The 20801-nt window shown below is 35.5% G+C and overlaps 1 protein-coding gene across 5 annotated transcripts in view; it reads left to right on the top strand.

Annotated features, from left to right (window-relative positions):
* LOC106649480 (disabled homolog 2-interacting protein) overlaps positions 1–20801 on the top strand; it is a 130497-nt gene that overhangs the window by 42045 nt on the left and 67651 nt on the right. The window contains exon 3 of one of the 5 annotated variants that reach the window (XM_023458843.1): positions 9194–9469. The exons of the other annotated variants lie outside the window; for them this stretch is intronic. Coding sequence (XP_023314611.1) covers positions 9358–9469 — 112 coding nt within the window. The 5' untranslated portion in view covers positions 9194–9357. The remainder of the gene's footprint in view (positions 1–9193; positions 9470–20801) is intronic. 5 annotated transcript variants of the gene reach the window in all.

Below are 20801 nucleotides of genomic sequence, written 5' to 3'. Positions count from 1 at the left end.
AATCCAGGGATCATATGGATTGAAATTGTCGTTTTTCAATTCGATCTTCTTTTGATTATCCGTTAGATTTCTTCAGTGCAAATAACGCAAAGAATTTAACCTAATGATGATGAATTTTAGAAAAGGAGCTTTTTTTATTTACTTTAGACTATTCAGGCTGAGTAATAAAAAAACTGTACAATCGTGTCATTGACGATGGAAAAAATCGAACGTGTATTATTATGAGAAACTAGGCCACAAATGCAAGTATATTTTTAAGTTTTGACGAGAAAGTAAACATGGCGATATAATACGTGTTATTTGTATCACGATGTTGACCTATTCTGGGTGTTAAATATCGATCTTTTCAAAGTTTCGAATGCGAAAGCCACGAAAAGTCGAATTTTCATTCAACTCGAGCTGCCCTACAATTTTGTCTTTGAATGGTCAGGCCAAAGCTGCGAGAACCACTCGACCTCACGCAAGTGAGCAAGGAATTAAATCCGATTGTATGATTGATAAGCAAGGTCGTTTCTACCGGTGCAACTTAAGAGATGTGCTCAAAACTCTCAGACCCAAGCTTCAAGTGTTTCTCGTACTTTTTTTCTTTCAAATTAAAAGTGAAATATGTGCATTGAGATAATTAGCTGAACTCTCAGCATAACAATATGTAAGAACTGGTGCAGTGCGTAAAGAGGAACGCGAGCACACGACGTACTGTCCAAAAATATGGCAACAGCAGAAATACTAAAGGTACGAAAAAAGAATAGATACGTAACGTGTGCTAGTGAGAAAAAAGAGCAGGAAGAAGAATATAACTACAAGTTTAATACCGTATCGGCCAGGTACACGAACTCGCGTGACAACGCACATCCGGTGTTGATGACAAAGAGGCATATCCTTCCTGAAAATGAGCTCTTTCTCTTCTGCTCTTGTCATACACAAGAAGAACTTGGAATTGTGCGTGCATTTCATGTGCAAGTCACAGATGCTGCGGGAGCCTTCACTTATATTATATAAAAAAAAGCCCACATTGTTCGTTGTTTTGTAATAATGATGACGATGATGAGCTAGATTGTTGACTTTTTCTGCTTCTACCACTGTGTGAACTTCTTTCATCATTTTTCAAGCTTTATAAATGAAAGATAATGAAAAAATATTTCAAAATCCATGGAATGTTTCTTAGTTTTAGCAATATTAAAAAAAAATATTGTTTTGAATGGATTTATGACTCATATGACATTTCTTCTATACCTGATTTAATGCTTTTTGTAATTTTTTTCCAAAATATTGAAAAAATTCGAAAATTATCCTTCGTTTTTATCTTCACTTTCGAGTAGCACGACGAACTTTTCTTTCAAAAAACTGTAAACTAACTTCTTCAAAAAGCTCACTAAAATTAAATTATAAAGTTTGCAATACACGAGAAAAGTGGAAAAATTATGTCTCATTTTAAACGAAAAGATTACCTCGCGCGTCTTAAAGGCCATTGCTCTCGCGGATCGAAGGAACGTTAAAACTATTATTGTTCTATAATTAAATTCACGATTATGAAGACGAAGCGGCTGTAAGGAGCATTCTGGCATGATGGTATATAATCGATCGATGTGCGGCAAAGGCAAAGTTTCGAAACTTTCTATCAGTGTGGCGCAGCCGCGATAACGAGTCGCACACACATCTTAATACGTTTATATATCGATATGAAACTCACCGTGTACTTTGGCAATTCTCAAAGTCGCATAATTCCGACCGAATGTCCCTAGTTGGTTCTTTTTTATTATTGTTTGACTCGATTATTTTTCATTGTAATCACTTGATAGAAATTGCACTTGCTGGGGAATATTTGGTTGTAAGAATTAGTGAAATCCTACGACGTTAGTCATAGCACGGACGCATGCATAATTCAACGTTTACATTGCAGATCGATTTTTATGCTGGAAATTGCATATTCAAAGATCGCGCGGTTCTATAGCTGCACATCGTAAGGAAACAATATCTTACAAGATCTTTTCTTACATTACTACGTGTATATAAGATGCATACATATTCTATATGAATGCGACCGCGTGCGGGGGTTGTCCTGGATGTGGGTGCTTTCGGATGATCAAAAAAATTGTGACGTTTTATTATGCATGCGAAACAGCTCTCGGGTTTTAAATCATATTATACATACATGTGCTTGCATACGCGTTGGCTGACAGTTGGGCGCTCGTGGGCGTCGCTTTAGCACTCGTTGCTTTATAAATCTCGCTCTATTATGCTTGGATGCAACGACGTTTATTTTCCTCGCGAGCTTTTATTTCTGTTTGCTTTTCGATGCATCGTGTTTACACGCACTGGCGTCTTTGATCAATAACGCGGGCGCCTTCGATTTCGTATGTTCGTCGCCGAGGCGCGGGCGACTCGTACTCGCGCTCGAGTTATAAAGTGACGCGCGCAAGCTGCTGCTTTACATTCGCGCGAATATTTCCAAGTCAACGCCTAGCCAATATATACGAGACAGCTCGACTCCTTGAACGTATGTTTGAGTATCTGCAGTGTACGTATATTTGAGCATATGGACGAACGTCTCGAGAGTTGATTCACGAAAAAAAGAGTCGATGAAGCGACGGGCACGTGCGGTGGAACGTACACGTCGCGTCAAGACCTATATTCTGAACGAACGATGTCTTTTGATCATCCAAGTTGCAATGAATGCCCTATACGCTAGCTGTGCGCGTTCTATAAGCCTCGCAGCACAAAAGAAGAGGGAATAAGGTCGTAGCATTTTTCTTATACTTGCATATATACATCACGCGTATATATCATATTGTACTGTACGCGAGAGCGTGCGTGCGAATGTGTGCGCGTCTTCGTGAAAAGCAAAAGCAGTTTTAGACAATAATCGAGTAGAGATGCATGATTTCTCAATTCTAAAGAATTCCATGCGGACGTATACGGCACGCGAAGCTCAAAGTTAGAAAGAGACAGATGAGACGTATTATACTACTATAGACATGGCAATTATGAATAAGAGCAAATCTTCCGACTACTTGCGGTCATGGGAAAAATCTAAATTTTGTAAATATCACGTTAGCGCCTGACTGTCGGCCTATTGTGGCTAGGGTAGTTTTGAACGATCTATGCTAGACTCGTATTCTGTGAAATACTTTATCTTAGCTCAGTGCGCACTGTTCTTTTATTTTTCGTAAATTTAAATGACGAGCTACCGCATACTCGACGTACAATTCGGTGCGAGGCCTCTTTACCCCACGTCGTTTGTTATTGTTTGAGCTTCTTCGATCTCGTACAGTTTTTGTTTTTTTCTCTCCATAAATTGATACCAATAAAGTTTTTTTTTTCGAAAACTTGCTTTGTTCGTACCAATAAGTAATAACTATAAGAGTCAAAAATAGCACAAGCATGCCCAGGTTATTAAGAGCAGCATTAAGAGTCTGAGTTTGCCGAACTTTTTAAGATTACTATTTTCCAAATGACATTCCAAGTGTGCTTTATGATTGAAGAACGTAACATCTTCGTTATACGCGTATAATCTGTGTTCCCGCATCCATCTTAGATTATTTTATTCGCGTCTTGAAATATAACTTCATATAAATCGCATAAAATAAATAAACATCGTAAGTGCTCACGAGTGGATGTGCTCTAGTACATTATATTATGTATACCGGGACTTCCGTACGCATGAGATAAGAAAACATAATGTACATAAACTTTCCTTCCTCTTTCCGCGCGATTAATCAATGCAGATTCGCCCTGTAATCGTCCTATTTTTAACTATTTCACGCATAACACTCACACAATTGCAACACTCGGCTCTGCATCTGAATGATTTTTTTCCTCTTCTAGAAAAGCAAAGATTATTTGTAAGTCTACCCGATAAATCAATCGCTGGCATTCTCGCTTTACCAGGAAGAGATATCACAATGGCTTTTACTTATATGCTTGTATATGCAATATACGAGATAAATTTTTGCAAACATCTCTATACTAAAAAGATGATTGAATATCATTTTGTGGCACTTCAAGGCGTTAACTTCTACTCGTCAAAGCTTGGAGTAAATATTTACTCCAAAGAGACGTTGAGTGAACAGTAGTCGTAGCATTTTAAATTTTATTATTTTATAAGCACTCGTGAGATGCACACATGAAACTGAAAAAAATGGTAATGTACCAGCATGTTTGTCTGACCCGGGATAGCCTGTGTCACTTCATAAATCCATTTTCGCTCTGAAGCATGGGTGAAGCGCCGTATATAAATTCCAGACACGCTAAATATTTCCTAAATGTGAAACTACTCGCACATGCATACATTTTGGGGGCTCTGAGCTCATGATTCACTTACGCCAAGGGAAAAAGCGTATTTTGTTATGCATATTTGGCCTGCGCGGCTAGTGGTGGTAGCGAGAATTTGCTGCAATGTGTCGTAAATTCGTCTTCTACACACAGTCCAAAGTTCGGCTACTGAAAGTTATCTTATGCACGAGATGGAAAAGCACACGCGCTACTCGTAAATCTGACACATGGTTGGATTTTCTAAGTCTACATTTGTCTTCGCGCATCGCGCAGCACGTGTGTAGATACTCATGCGGCATCTCAGCTGGATCTATACGACGCGCAGGATTTCAAGTTTATTGCCCTGGCGGAGTTTACTGTTCGGTTGATGCAGGTATTCAGATTTAAAAATTCCTTCACTGCAATAAATTTCGCAAAGTATTGATTAGAGAAAGTCAAGAATTTATTGGAATTTTTAATTCGTGCTGTTTGCTGCGCTTTTCTAAAATTCATTAGAGTCTGTATAATTTTGTTACGTTTATTTATAATAAACGTAAGGATCATTTGCCAAACCTTTTTTTTTCTACTCAAAAAAGATGAGTTATTATTAGTGGTCAAATCATCTAAAATCCATCGTAAACACGCATTTTTAATGCTTGTTTTTTCCTTTTCCCAGTTAACTAATATATAAATTAATTTATAATGTTTTGTCATCAGAAAAATTGTATCTTTACCTGACGAGTATAGCGAGACTTTTAATTCGCTCTCACATATCATTTTTCCCGGAAACGTTTGTGAAATAGTATATTTTGCACTTAGGGAGTGAAAAACTGGAAAGTCTCAGAGCACGTGCAATTTATCATCCGAGGCGAAGCCGAGGCTGATAATCACGTGCTCTGAGACTTTCTTTTTTCGCTACATAGGTGCAAATACAATTTTTTGTGAATCCCCCGGCCTAAAGTAACATTTTCATTTCGCTCAGCGGGAGTAAAATGTTACTTTAGGTTGGGGTGACACAAAAAAAAATATAAATTTTCAAAACCGCTTTGCCCCTTCTCCTTCTTTGCATCTATTTCTCTCTCTCTCTCTCTCTTTCTCGCACATGATGTGGCTTTTTACAAATATGCAACTAACTATACATGGCAATTTTCACATCTTGGTACGCGTAAATCAACGCAACTACTCGAAACCTTTTGAATTATAATGTAGTTTTCTCTCCCTCGTTGCTGCTATCGTACACGAAACTTGTGCGCAGGCAAAAAAAAATAGCGAGTTTCGCCCCTGTTGGCCATACCACCGGCCATGCTCGCGATATTCGAGAGAAAAGAAAGAGAACAGAGAAAATGAAAGAAACAAGCGCGTGTATACCGCGGGAAAATTACGATATTTTTTATACGCCTAGGGTACGCTTGGCGCGCTTCATTTCGCCATTTTCCAACGCTTTCACCTGCTCGCGCTTTTGTCTATATAAAATATAATAATAGCATGGGAGATGCAGAGATACAGGCACAAGGAAACAGAGATACGTTCTTTACTCGGTGCTCGTGTGAGAAGCTCGAATAATTAATGTTTTTGTTCGACGAAATTTACTTTTGTATGTGCGAGCTGTATTATTTCACATTGCACGGAAGATTTCGCGCGCATTTCTGAGCGAAAATCTCTCGAGTCAATGCGATAGACATGTCAGCAACTTGGTCGCAACTCGAATTATATTACTCAATCTGATAATTCTCATTGGGGTATGTAATATCCGTTCTGCAACATTATGCATTATTAACAATGCACATCCCGTTTCTATTGCTCGATCTGTCTGTACGTGTGCGCGCTTTTCATCGGCCTTTCTTCGTCAATTTTCTCGTTGAAAATCAGCTAAGCTCGTCGTGTACGCGTCCGTTCCCTCGTGCAGTTCGCAAGACGAACGTCCCCATGCGGCTATTTTCAACTTGAATGTTATCTCGTCGTCTTCTTCGTTTGTCGCGAAAATAGTATACGGCCGTTCTCCTGTGGGACGCATGAACGCCGTATATTGCATTGGCCAAGCAACCTTTTCTCTCATCTGTGCGATCGTGACTTTTTCGCAAAAGACACTTCTTTGCATTCCAAAGCTCCAGCGTTGAAACTTCCATTGTACCCTTCTAAATGTTTCTGATGTAATAATATAATACCCCATGAATATATTACGTCATTAGTATGCGACGCTCACTTTCTACGACACTGCACTTTTGCGACAAATCTTACCATTAAGTATACGCGTGAGCGTACAATCATGCAAATATGACCGAACATAAGTTTCTTTATTTACAAAAAAGGACCAGGTTTATTTTATCAAAAATTAAATTCATGTTTATTGTCATCTTACTAAATTAACGAAGTACTCGGCAAAAATGTCACGAAGAAAGTATCGATTAGCAGGCGACACACTTGCTCATCGGGATAAATGCTAAATACATGCATCCTTGCTTTCGCTATCTTTCAAATTGAAATGTTTTACAACTTTTTATTCAAAGCAAGTTATACTCGTGCGTGATTAATAATGACTGCTCTTGGTCAATCTACATAATGTTACTAGATCACCTGCTGGTTCTTTGCGAACCCTGCAAAAAATATTACACCATCAAATCAATAAGTCTCAGCAGTCTTCATTCAATGAAGACGTTCACGTTTAATTCTGTGCGGAGATTCGCACAGCTTCTTAAACTCATCTCATTTGACTAAGGCAGTAGTTATTAGTATTGATGCACGACGCATTGGTAAATGTGTATACTTGCGCGTTTTAAACGTCAGCGTAAAGTAGCTCGATTAAAGTAATTAACTCTGTTCTACATCGCAAGCACCAAGGCTATTATTACAACTTCCTGCGCATGCGTGTAAAAAATATAATGATAATAATAAAAACTCAACAACAATATTCCGTTCAAACTTATGTCGACGATCGTAATGTACTCATCCCACGTAACTGTATCAACACACATACACTGCAGTCTGAACATAGAGGAAATTGGCGAGGTGCGAAAAGGAGATTCAATATCTAGTTGTTGTTTTTCCTTCTAAATCCTTGGTGTTGTGGCCTAGTTGCTCGATGATAAAATCGTGATGATGATCTATGGACGTGCCTTTCATTTCAAATGATATGCATATAAATAAGCTGTAAAAAGTTTTCTATATTTTGCACTTTTTTGTTTGAGCTTTCGAAAATGCAGAAGTTGATGAAAATATGATGAATAAAATTAGTTGAATCTTGTGTACGTGCATCGTCCATTTTTTTAAGTAGTTGTAGATGCAATTAGGCGATTTTCTATGAAAAAATAAAATCATCACTTAAAGTTTAGTATGCGAACATCCTGATTAGCAAAATTTAATGAACTTGGAAAGTCAAACTCGAGTGATTCGTTTATCGCTAGTACATATCGTACCGTTACACACACCTACGTTTTGTACGCTCTAATTGTAATGCTCGCCTCGTAATCGATGTTTTCTGTTCATAGAGATTTCGAAGATTGTTTTAATAATAGAAAATTTCTGCTTTTTCCAACATTAGCATAATACAGTGAGAATTAATAGACGAGAATGGTATAAGTTTTGGATAAAGATTTCAAGGTTGGCTCGTTGTTTTCTAAAAAATGAACTATCAGCGCAAACTTTTTTATTTTAATTTTTTGTTTTTAAATTGGATCGGTATGCACTACATGCACAAAAGCGAGTATAGTTTTTTAATGCAACACTAGCATCGTTTATGGACATTGTTTTCTTCTGCTATTAAATTATATATTAGATAAATTTTATTTGGGGGAGCCCACTTTACTTTACAACGAGTTTGAACGAGTAGTTGGTAACGCCTGCGCATACATGTTGTATAATACATTTTTCCGAACAGATTAAACCTACGCATATATGTATGTTATTGATTATTCGATCATTTGGAATGTAACTCGAGCTGTATAATTTTTATACGTTAATGTTTAAGTGCGTGTAAAGTCAACACACATCCAGTATTACTTATCTAGATTTCTCAAACTTTAGCGTTAAAAAATGTATAAAAAGTAACAACGTTTTAAAGTAGAAGAAATCAGAGTTGGTTTTGATATAGAAACTCGCTAACTGAGAATGTAGACTATATTTTATGAAGCATATCGTGATAATGCGGTAGGTAAATTAATTAAATGTCAAGTGTCGTTTATCCACATAACTTGTCATTCGAGAAAACGGTGTTATTGATAAAGTCTGTCTGGATATATAGCCTTTTTCAATCGTTAATATCATAACTTGACCCACCTGTTGGTTTTAAATGGGGAATTGAAAATTATTAGTATTACAGAATGGGGTTCTTTTAAACATGAAATTATTAATTAAGTCATTTCTACAATACTTTGATTGTACTGAACTCGATCATATTATTTCGGTTCAAATAACGAACAAATACAGTAGCAAAGCTTGTTTATAATAATCAATTGACTGCTATTAACAAGGTTTTATAGCCTCATTTAATTTCGATAAATGTGCAGAGACACTTTCGTAACGTGTATTTACAGTCAAGCCTTGATTTATACCACTGCGACTGGACTTGAGTGTATTTTAGACTAACACAAAGTTATTCATTATAAAATGGATGTGTGACAACTGACTATTGATTCTTGATTGACTAATTTTCGAACAATCGTTGAGCTTGTATTATGAAAATATGATAAGTCGTTTTCACAATTTATAAATACAAAGAAAATAATTTACAAGTAAAACCAGTAATTTGACAAAGTTTGTTCGTCGAATTTATATTAATCAAAGAGCACTTTAATTATAAATTCACTGCAGAGGTAAAAAGTTGCAAGGAAAAAGCAAAGTGGATCACACTTCAACGTTTGGAAAGATATTTTCTTTGTCAATTATCTCATAAAAGTCATTATTCATATGTTTATTTAGAAAGTCTCGTATACATTATCATTTTCAGTAAATTCAAAGACAGTCGAGAAAGGCGTCTTGAAAAAGAGAGAAAAATGAAAATTGATAGTGCAAGCACGCAAGAAAGTCACACGCGATCCTTTAAGAGTGTATAAAAATTGAGTAAGAAGATCAGTGGAATAGTGTCGCAGCGAGACAAGTGAAAAACGAAAAATGCAACAGCAACAACCAATCGTAACAGAGGCGGCATCGCCAGGTGGCCGACGGCTATCTCGAAGCTTTCATTCCTGTTTACGAGGGGCTGATCAAGATGACACAGAATCAGGTATACTATAAATTTCTTACTCGATCGAACCATGCTTAGTGGGTCACTAGACTTGCTATATGCATAATAAATAGATTTATACTTTGCGATTTAAATCTAGCACTATAAAATTAATACCTCATTTTATTCACAAAGTAATGGAAGATCATTGGTTTGAAAAAGTAAACACCTCAATATCCGCAAAACCCTGCCTCACTCGTGCATATTTGGCGCTTAAAAATATCCTTACGCATTTTTGCTCTAGCAAAAAAATTGAAAACAATATCCCAATCTTTTTCCTTGGCTTTAAACCCGTTATCAGTCGACTAACAACGCGAGCGCACATATACATACATACACAAGCTTGAGTCTTGAGTTCTCCATGCATCCACATCCGTTCCTCCTCTCTTTCGCCCTCGCGTTTCGCTCACTCTCCGGCAACTCCGCGACATATACATGCTCCACAGAGATGGTGTACGACATATACATGTATAATATGCAACAAACACACTCGGAACGATCAGTTCCTTGTCTCGCTTCAACGAGCATGCAATACTCATTTCGTTTGTGTTGGTACTCATAATTTTTTGTGCTTAATTGTTCAGTGGTTCTAATTTTTTGTGTTCAGTGAATTGTCATCAAGCTATATGTGCACATGCGTGAAATAAAATGAAGTTTATTTGTGTAAAACGAAGGTCAAGCAGTCACTGTAAACGTACGTTTTTATAATTTCTACACTTTTATATATATCACTAATAGCGATATTTTATTTTTCTAGTTCTTTAAATGAACTTATGCTTTTATTTTTAATCATAAATGTTATGCTGCAACTGATTTATTAAATTCTTAATCTATCTAAATTAATTTACTACTATTTATTATTAGAAGTTTATACTTTTATAGCAATTCAATGATATATACAAATATTTCAAGAACTTCTCAAACAACCTCAAACTTTGTTTTATTTTCTTTTAACTACAACAAAGTTATCTATATTTTTCCTTTTCACTTATGAAAACTAAAATAATATGTTTATGATTTTTGTATTTTTGGCCTATGCCTATACTAAAGCGTATGAAGCATACACGTAATGTTTAAAAAGTTACTATATTCCATGAGTAACTAAATACTTTACCTTTTTTACTTGTATAATTTATTCATATTTTAATTTTTTATATTTTAAATTCTACTTTTCTATCTAAATATATCAATAAAATTATGAAAAAATTTCGAAACTTTTTAGATGTTGCCATATAAATGAATCATAATAAATATTTAAATGAGGATGCAATGAATGATTAATCTTTCCAATTCTATTTTTCTAGATTCTAGTCTAGTTTTCATTCTACTTTTCATTTCTAGTTTTCAATTCTAGTTTTCATGATAATGTGCGAAATATCCGCTAACCTTGATTTAATTACATTATTTCGCCGACTAAGTGGTCCTTCTTTTTATAAACTTTTTTCATGCTTCCAAAAATTATCTGTTATCTATCCTTTCATTTCATTTTCAAGGAAGAGATTAATTACTCTGGTTAGCGTACAAAGCAACAGGAACTGGAGAAACTTATGATCATTACTTATGAATGAAAGAATAAATTGACTTTCCTGCAACCAAATTTCTAAAATCATTATTACTTTAATTGTGTTACATTAAAAAAAATGAATTAATAAAAAAAAATATATCGTATATCATAAACAAAATACTTTCCAAATGATTTCAATAAACTCTACGATTTATTTTATAATTATAACTGATAATGAATAAAAAGTATTTGGCCCTTTTTACTCAAAAAATCCAATTTTTTAAAACCTTGCACTCAAAAATAAAACTTGAAATAAGAAAATCATTTTTAAAAACATGCAAAAGAGGGAGTGAAAAGGATAGATCAAGTATATTTACGATACGATATACCTATTTTGTCTTGGATAAAAAAATATTCGCAATATAATCACATGTCTCTTATGAAGTCTGGAGAACCGCCCAGTGACGTTTCCATTCACTGTCAATTATTTATCGGCGCGTGGCAAAAGACCGTCATGAGATACTTATTCTTTTCTACAGCATGTCTTACAGGTTTAATATTTGTTTTTTCTTTTGGATTGAGTATGGAATACTCTCGAATGAGCTTTCATTCATCTCAAGGATTTAATAAAGATATAAAAAATCTACGAAAAAAGAAACGAAATATTAATACTGAAGTTCCTGATTAATAATAATTGGAATAGTTTTAGATTACAGAGATGAACATTTTGTGAATGAAATCATCTGATTGTAAAATTAATTTTTATAGTTTTATAGTAGTACATCAGGAGATATTGACGTATGTAAGCTAAAAATTAAATATTCGATTGAAATGTATAATATTGTATTTTACAATAAAGATTAAATTTCAAGGTGTAAATTTTAGTCATGGTTATGATTTATGATACACTACGTTTGATTTAATGCTATTTGAGACGCATAGTCAAGCTAAATTTAACAATCACCAAAAATAAAAAATAATTATAAATATTATAATTTTTCATCATGCTTTTATTTTTCTGTATTTAATCTCTAAATTTTTCTTTTGTTGTAGGTGAGTGTAAATCAAAATTGTTTTCAAAAAATTCACGTTATGAAAAGTTGCATCAAGTCATTAGAGGTAAGATATCAATAAATTTCTAGTACTATGAAAGTTACTATTCTACTATATTGCTCGAAAGATACTGTTTTTCTATCATTTTAAAGAAATTTTCACTAAATTCCTTAATCATAAGAATGATTAGTAGGTCACTTTAATTGAGTTTGAGGTATTTTTTCATAGTATGTGGACCAAGAAAATCGAAATACTTATGAATGGTGGTACCTTTAACGTATCAAATATGCTCCGTAAAATGTTTTTCAACTTATATTCAAAGTTAAGTCAACTAACAATAAATAATACATGCTCTTCGTGATAAATTTACACATATTCAGGTGTACTACATAGCTTGCACTGCCTCCGCAATGCAGTCATATGCAACCAACGAGGGCGTGTGTTCATCGTAAATAGTTCATTCGATGTGACCACTTGATTTATTTCACCAATGTTTTGACACAAGAATACCGCTTTGCAAATGTAATAAGTGTTCATCTAGCGAATAGATGCTACATTGAGCTTGATTTACAAAAGAATTTAGGTACTTATGGTTACTTATAAAAAAAATTATTTTCACTCACTTCTTACGTATAAATATTTGAGTTACATCTAATATAACAATTAACTTACGTAACAAAATAAGCGAATTTCTTGATTCAATTCAGATTATCTTTCACGTTCGTAGAGTAAAAATCATTTAAATATCAAAACTTGAAATTAACTTCGAAATTAATGAATTTATAAAATATTAGATCGTACTTAACAGTACGGTAACGCCTTTATCTAGTAACTGTAGAATTTGAATTTCTCAGTTATTCTTTCATTTAAAATTTATTTACATTAGAGCCAAAACCTATTTAAACGCAATACGGGCTGTGGTGATATTATATGCGTATGCTTTCATGAAAAAGGAACATGCGGCTTGTTTACTTCACTTCGAATTTCCGATTTTTACCAATTTCTATGTATTGTAATTTAATCTTATCTAATTTCAATATAACCTTTACGAAAATATAAATAATTTGTCAAAAAAACCATAATAATAATAATAATAATAATAATAATAATAATAATAATAATAATAATAATAATAATAATAATAATAATAATAATAATAATAAAATAGAACTAATTGAATCATTGAATTTTCTTCAAGTTATAACTGTTTACATTAAATTAAAAATTACTAGATTTTTAGAACATATATTTTGACAGGATAAAATTCTACGTAAAATTACCCATTTCGCTTCAATTATCTTTATCGATTGCCTTATATTGTTTGTACTTATCTGCAGGATTTGTTTGAAGAATCTTTTCTAAACGAGTTTAAGATATTGCGTGTTTTCAACATCTATAGCATTGCGAGAACATGCATTTTAACACTCAGTTGCCCACATCGTGCATTGCTAACTGAATTAATTAGATGCTATAATTTTGCAAGGATATTCACTTTTTACACGTGTTTAGAATGATTGAACGTTATGTTTAATTAATAAGACGTTTTCAAAATACTTTGACACACCTTAGAATACCGTCATGGAGTAGAAATGTCATGTTAATAATTTGGACTAATAATTAGTGCAGTCGTTTACATATACTTACAACATCAACAAAGATCAACAGTTATTTTAATGAAAATCACTTTTTGTAATTTACTTAAAGATTAAGTATTCTTTTATTGTTCTACTGTTAATTTTCTTAAAATTAACAAAAAAACTTTCCTCATTGGGTATAAATTAGTTCGATCTTATCAACGGAAATAAGAAAAGATATCTATGTTACCGACTTACATATATGAATGAAGTATAAAAGTTTTTACCATTCGCAAGTAAATGTGTAGATATGCCATGAAGTGGCGCTTCCATCGGCGAAAATTGATACTATATAAGAAAACCTCTCTTGATTCCAAATAAAGATAAAATTTTGTGAAGTACAATAAATCTAAATAAAAATTTGTTGTTTTATAATTTCTAATAAGATTAAAGACTTATCAATTGATTTCAAAAAAATGTCTTCTAGAGGAGAAAATCGTTTTAATATCGATTCAATGCTCCATGCGAATTTAAGTGTTTCAATAGAGGCTGCAAAGAAAATTCTTCAACATATATTTTTTTGAGTACTCAAAACTGCTCGAACACATACTTCGTCTGAAAGTTTTTTGATGACAATCAACGATTCAACCTTCCAAGCCACAGCATGGTAATGAAGCGTGAATAGCTGTTATCTTATACAGCGAGACGAGCGATAAAACAGGCCTTTATAATAAGGAGAGAATTCACCTTATTAGCAAGGTGGCACACGGCCAGGTCTTACATGTACGTACAACAACATGCCAGTGGCAAGGTGAAAGGTTTATAGATCAAACGGCGATCTTTGACCGTGAACCGAGCTCGCCGCACCAACCGCCGAGTGCAGTACGGTACTATATCTTGTTTGGATTGCAGAACGCGGCTCTTAGTAGATTAAAGAACGAAGCTGTCCAGTGATATAATGATGATAGATTAAGGTACTCTGCGTCCTTTTTCGGTTCGGCAGATTGCGGACTCGAAGCTTGCATCGACTCTTTCTTTCTTTATGCTTCTAATGTACTCGAGCATGTACTTTTATCACTCGTAAAATGTAGTACATATCTGTCGTTGGAGGTACACACGCATATACATAGCCATGTTGGATTTTATAAAGCCGCTGATTTTCTCACGGTATCCGTTGGCACGATATACTGATAGACTAGTGCGCGGACGATTGCACAAAATGAGCAGGTAAACATTTATAAAAGTTGTATCGACTTAACCGTGATACAAACAAAAAATGGTGCATCGTGGAAGTATTAACTTTTATATCTTTTGATTAAAAAAAAATGCTCACAGTTCGAACATTCAGTTATTTTTAATACTTTGATGAATAAGTTTTTAAATATGTCAATCTAAAAATCAAAACACTTTTGATTACACAAATAGTATACGCATAATTCCTAAATAATTCATAAAGACGTGATGCAACTCAGTATACACCAAAGCATAAGTACAGATAAAGCTTCAATTACTCACCATCGTTGTAAATTTTTTTCGTGTTTAGGCCCATTAATTCTGAAACTTTTATCCCGTATAACGACGAGTAAATTGTAAATGCATAAAGGTCAACACTTTTAGTTCACCGTAAAGACAAGCATTTATCGTTAATTGAGAGTTTATGAAAAGAAAATAGAAGAGAGGAACGTTGCCCCTTCGAATTTATTTAGACTGTGTATACATAACAGAATTTCTGTTTCTAAAAAAGTTGATTTACTAAGAGTAGATGAGAAACAACGCGGTTCAGATAGATCGCGACCGCAAATGTGCAGAGAAAACTAAATTACCCGAAGTTGATGGGCATCGCTAGCGATAACTTTCGCGCTGTTTGTGAAGTATCCGTGCAAATAAGGTATTTACGTACTTTGTGTTTGCGGTTTTGCTTTGTGTAGCTCTATTCTCAAAAGAACAAATGTAAGCTTTTCGTTTGGACGGACATGAAAGACATTAGCGGTTGTAATTTCATTCAATTTCAACGCTCTTGATTCACACGTTAGCCCGACAACTTGACTTAGAATGCATCAGTTATTCAGCGATAAATCTCTAGCTCGCTCGCGTATTTTTTTCTTTTTTTTTGAAAAATCGTACGATTCTCTTTTACTTCAGTAAAGGGCCTCACGCGAATAAGATGAAAAATATTACATGGCTCACTCATTGCTTTTCCTTACAGAAAATGAACTATACAGCAACGTCGAGTTTATGCGTAGCATTTATTAAAATCATAAAATGTAGACTGTAAACAATCGTATAAATTTTATTCCCTCTGTGGCCTCGGCCTACGAATCGCAGACACATCTTTCACGGATACTAGCGAGTCCGGAACTCATTGCGCTTACGCAGCCTCTACTAACTTCTTTACGTCTTCTTCTCTACTTCCTAGCCTCTTACTACGACAACTCGCGAGCACAACTTAGATTTTGTGTGCGTCGCCTCGGAGAGTTTTTGCTCTCGCGATTCGCGCATGATGTAATATTCATACGTATACATAATATATTGGCGAGTGTGTAGGTATGAAGCTTCGTGAATGCACATGCCATACATTCAGCTCGTGTATGTAATGCCGTAGAGTCGTTTCAAGTCCCCACTCCATTTATCTTTTTCTCGCTTCTCCATTGCAGTAGTAAGAATGACTGCAGCGCATCAGGAGTTTTCTTTTGTTTGCCGGCTAGACTCGAGCTCGGAGCACATATGGTAACGCGAGATACGAGAAATGAGTCGCTTCGATTATGCTAAAAATCCGCGCGAGGCAGACGTCGCACTGCGTTGCTTGCGTTAAGCACTAGCATAAGTCATAATAGCCATAAAGTTGACAATCGATAGAGGCAGGCAACTCGTATGCGTAATTTGTATTGGCATTATGACTTATACTGCGAAGCTGCAGCGTGGCAGGAAACGCGCTGTTAATCGGATTCCCTTGCCAAGGGAGAGCTGCTTAGCTGTTTTATTGCTGGCCCATCGCACAAGCCCATGCGCATCGGATTTCTACGCTCTTTACGATAGTGTTATTAGTTAAAAGTGTGCAATTATGCTAATAATTATTTTCTATCGTAGTTTACGTGCATCAGGGCAAATGTAGTTGTCTAGCACATCTCACGCAAAACTGCAGCTTTGCACATAAATTTCGACCATATATTTCCGAATCATATCTTATCGTATGGCAGCGAAGAAAAGTTTCAAAGCACGAGTAAGAGTCGCATAATATTATCATTATTTACAACGAACTGGTTTCGTGCAGAATTTGCATACACCTTCAATTTCGCTGCCATTTCCCCCAACGAACGCGCAAACGAATGTGTGCAACTCGAGGATACAACTTTGTATTTCCTCTCTCTTTTTCGCATTCTCGACCCTTTTTGGGACTGTCTCTCCGCATACACTTACGCTACTATTCCCGAAACTCTCTCCTCCAGCTTTTGTTTTTCTTCACTTCTCTCATATTAAACGATCTTCTTTTGCTATACAGTCTCGCGCTTGCACGTTCTGGACTTGTTCTTCACCTTTCCTTCTCCGCCTTTTTTTACTGCAGAGAACCTACTAGTATTCTCAAAGAAACACCCCTTAAATGTATTCTTGGCTACTTCAAAAGACACCAATACGAACTTTCGGTCAATGTAAGACGAAAAAGGATCCATGATTCACATTTCGCTTACGATCTAATGAAGTGGAATATTTTGCCTTATCTAATAAAATGGAAAAGCCCTTCTTTTGATAATATTTTACATGCGATAATTTTGGATCATATTATTTATACAGAGACTAAGTTAGTGGAGAAATTAAAATTTTTAATCAATTTGATAGCTTATTAGTATATCACACGTAAAAGAGATTCCAAACAAACTACCAGGTGCCAGCAGTCACGATGTTCGAGTGTCATGATTTATTGACTTTCAGACAAGTCTTACCGATCTGATAAAAAGTCTATACGTATTTATTTGGTCTAGGCGTGAAAGCTTAGTCTTACATCATTCCGATCCCTATCGTAAATATCATCTCTTCAGTGGCTGAAGGTACAAAACAGTCGGTTCTCAAGTTGCTTTCGTTAACTTCATTTGTTTCTACACTTCATGCCTGAGTTATCGAGAAAAACATAATAAACATATACTATAACTGCAAATGAAGAGTATATTTTTCACGATCTTAGGCCTAGTTGAGCGTGATTAAGTCTCGATAAATGAAAATAAAACGAAACAAAAGCGCACGCAACGATGATAATTACGATCACTATACTACGGTGCACAAAATGAGACAAGCACGCGAGCGAAAAAGTTTCCTTTCCTACAGAAGGTATTTAATAAAACTAGACATCGTGTGGCTAGCCCCAAGCTCGAGTCTATGACCTCTTGAACAGAGTAGAATTTACAACGGGCAGGTATCCTCTTCTCGTATCCAGCTTGTTTCCACTCCGATCACCCTGACTCGCAAGCCCAAGAAGGGAACGCTGAAGATGTATAGTAATTTGATCTTGTGGCGCCAAGCGTGATTATTGCTCGTATCTTCTGATGAATATTGGTTTGCTTTTTTTAAAAAGGTAAGGTTTGCTTTATTATTTATTTATGTAATGAGTGCATCTAGTGTGGCCAGAATTGTCAGCTTGTAACTTAATTTTAAAAATGACTTTGAAGGCTTCGACTCACGGTGAACTTGAGTTGTCTATTACGTCAAGTTTTGTACTGAGTGGTTTACACTTATTCAAGTTCCCCAAAAAAAAAATACTCCTGTATAATGCAACAAGCTTTGCATAGAGCCTATATGTATGGGTGCAGTTTGTAGATGCAGTCTGCTGTAAATACAGGAAGTCACACGATGATCGCCGACTTTGTACCGTTACTTCCGCTGTCCGTTTGTTTTGCGTGTGCAAGTCTATCTACGCGACTGTGGTAGTTTGTGCGACTATATAGTGATGTATTCGTAACAGAAGATACAAGAGATTACACAAAAAGTAAAACAATGTGAATTTATCTCCAAATAATTAGAGCGTGAAGAGATACGTTTCTTTGACCGCAACTTTGAACCGTATACCACACCATAAATAATGAATGGTCACTTCATTTAACGATCGCGATTATGTATATTATTCTGTTACTTATTTTTGATTTTAAAAATTCTTATAACTATTGACGTAAATGAAAGAAGTGTCTATTCAATGACATTCATGTACTATAACAAAATTGTTAATAATTAGTGATTAGTTAGATAAGAAATATTAAAGTTGAAGTTTTTAAAGAGTCGCTCAAGTACTCTGGCGACTCTATACATATAATAACAGTTCTCAGTAAAAGAAAATACTTACAGTCTTTTTACCTTTGTTTTTTGGAACTGAGCCAAAACCCTGTGCGTGCATATTGGTATAGATGACTTGCTAAGTTGTGTCGTCTAGCCAAAAAAGAGAATGCGAAAAAAGAGAAGAAAAAACCTCCTCCTTTCCTTTCACGCGAGTTTTTTCTTTTCCAGTCGCGCATCACCAAAATGGGAAAAGTACAAAGTTAAGAACACACCCAGCAGTGTGAATTATGGTGGGCTATTTGCGTCTGCTTCCAGTTACAAGGTTTTATTTTGTATTTAAGTTTCGAGATTTAAATAAAAAGTAGTAGATTTTGGGGCTCTTAGTGAAAAACTATTTGACGGAAGAGAATATTACAAATCGTACATGCTATTGTCAAAAATAAGCTTGTTCAGGCTACGAGAACCATGAAAGACAAAGTCTAAGCAAGGGCTGTTATATTATTATCTTATCGTCGCACGAAGCACCTTCTCCTCTTTGTCGGTTAAAAGAGAGTTGGTTTTCGCTCGCTCAATTTTTTCCCTCGCATTTTTCATCCTCGAGGTAGCGTCGCGTCAGGTCCATCTCGAAGGGCACGCAGTAGGGAGGCTCGGGTTTGCGCATCCGACGCTTGTCATAACGCGCCCACTTGTCCAGGTAATAGCGACCCATGTCGCACTCGGGCCAAGGAACCGTTAAACACTTATCTCCTGTAACGTGATAATATTACACTTACGGCGCATGACTCGATGAAGTGACTTTCTTTGTATGAGAAAACCCGATTGACATGTACGCGGTGTACTCGACGCTTGTGTATAAGTGCTTATTTAATGTAATTGAGATGTGGTAGAAGCTAAATGAGGCGCCGTTGTAAAAATTGCCTCATGACCTCGTAATTGAGGCGCTCATTACGCTTATACGCTCGCGGTGACCGAGGTCGAATTTTTTTTCAATCAGTAATCGACTCAACTGCTTGCGGAGGAGGCGCAACGTTCGCGAGGGCAATCGTGCTGCAATCCGTTCCGATGATAGCAATCGCAGTCGGCGAGCAATTGGCCTCCTCGAAGTTCACGAGAATTGACCCTTTTCAGAGCTTCGGCTTCGATTTCAGCCTGAGACTTTCTTACGCACATTCGCTTGGGGTGAGCTCGAACTGGCTTCTCCGTTTTTTTCTTCCGATCGCACCCTGCCGACGCTGATGCAGGTATTTTTGATTTTTTTGATTCTGCTGCTGCCTTCGTTTCTCCCGAGTCCTCGCATTTTTTTGGTGCGAAGGGATTTGGTTTACGCTAAAAACCCATGAATACACATTTTACTTTGATGCAATATCATAAAACTTTTACTTTATTGTCTTTGTAAATGGGAAATAAAAAATTCTCAATTTCGTAGTATTATTTATAATGGTTTATTATACGTAAGTTGTCTTTACAACTATTAATATCTAGAATCACTTGAAAATTTTTCTATTACAATTGTTTATGTCATTGTAAATTTTACTTTATGCGAAATTTTTTAATAAAACTTTTTAGTAAACTTTGTTTGTCACTGATTATAAAAAGTATTAATTCAATTTTTCAATTTGCAACACTTTGAAATGGCATGTTTGGTCACTGGATCGCATCGGTCTTGTAAACCGTTATTTCGGTTGATGCATGAATTGTATTTTATCAATCGTTGTCTAGGAATGTTTTTCAAGCAATTTTCTCGGAGGCCTGATATAACCGGCGAATCCTGACGTGATCTGAAACATGCCGGTTTCGAAGCTAAAGTCGAACTCGAATCTGACAATGCAAACATTTTGTTGGCACATTTTGAGCTATTACTGAGAGCAGGGCCTATCGTGGGTTTCAATGGAAGGTACTGAAACTTTTTCATGCCACGGCATTCTCTAAAAGTTGGGTCTAA

This window comes from Trichogramma pretiosum, unplaced genomic scaffold (assembly GCF_000599845.2).
Source record: "Trichogramma pretiosum strain Unisexual culture from Peru unplaced genomic scaffold, Tpre_2.0 scaffold100, whole genome shotgun sequence".
NCBI classification, from domain to species: Eukaryota; Metazoa; Arthropoda; class Insecta; order Hymenoptera; family Trichogrammatidae; genus Trichogramma; species Trichogramma pretiosum.
This window is presented reverse-complemented; position numbering and strand designations above follow the sequence as displayed.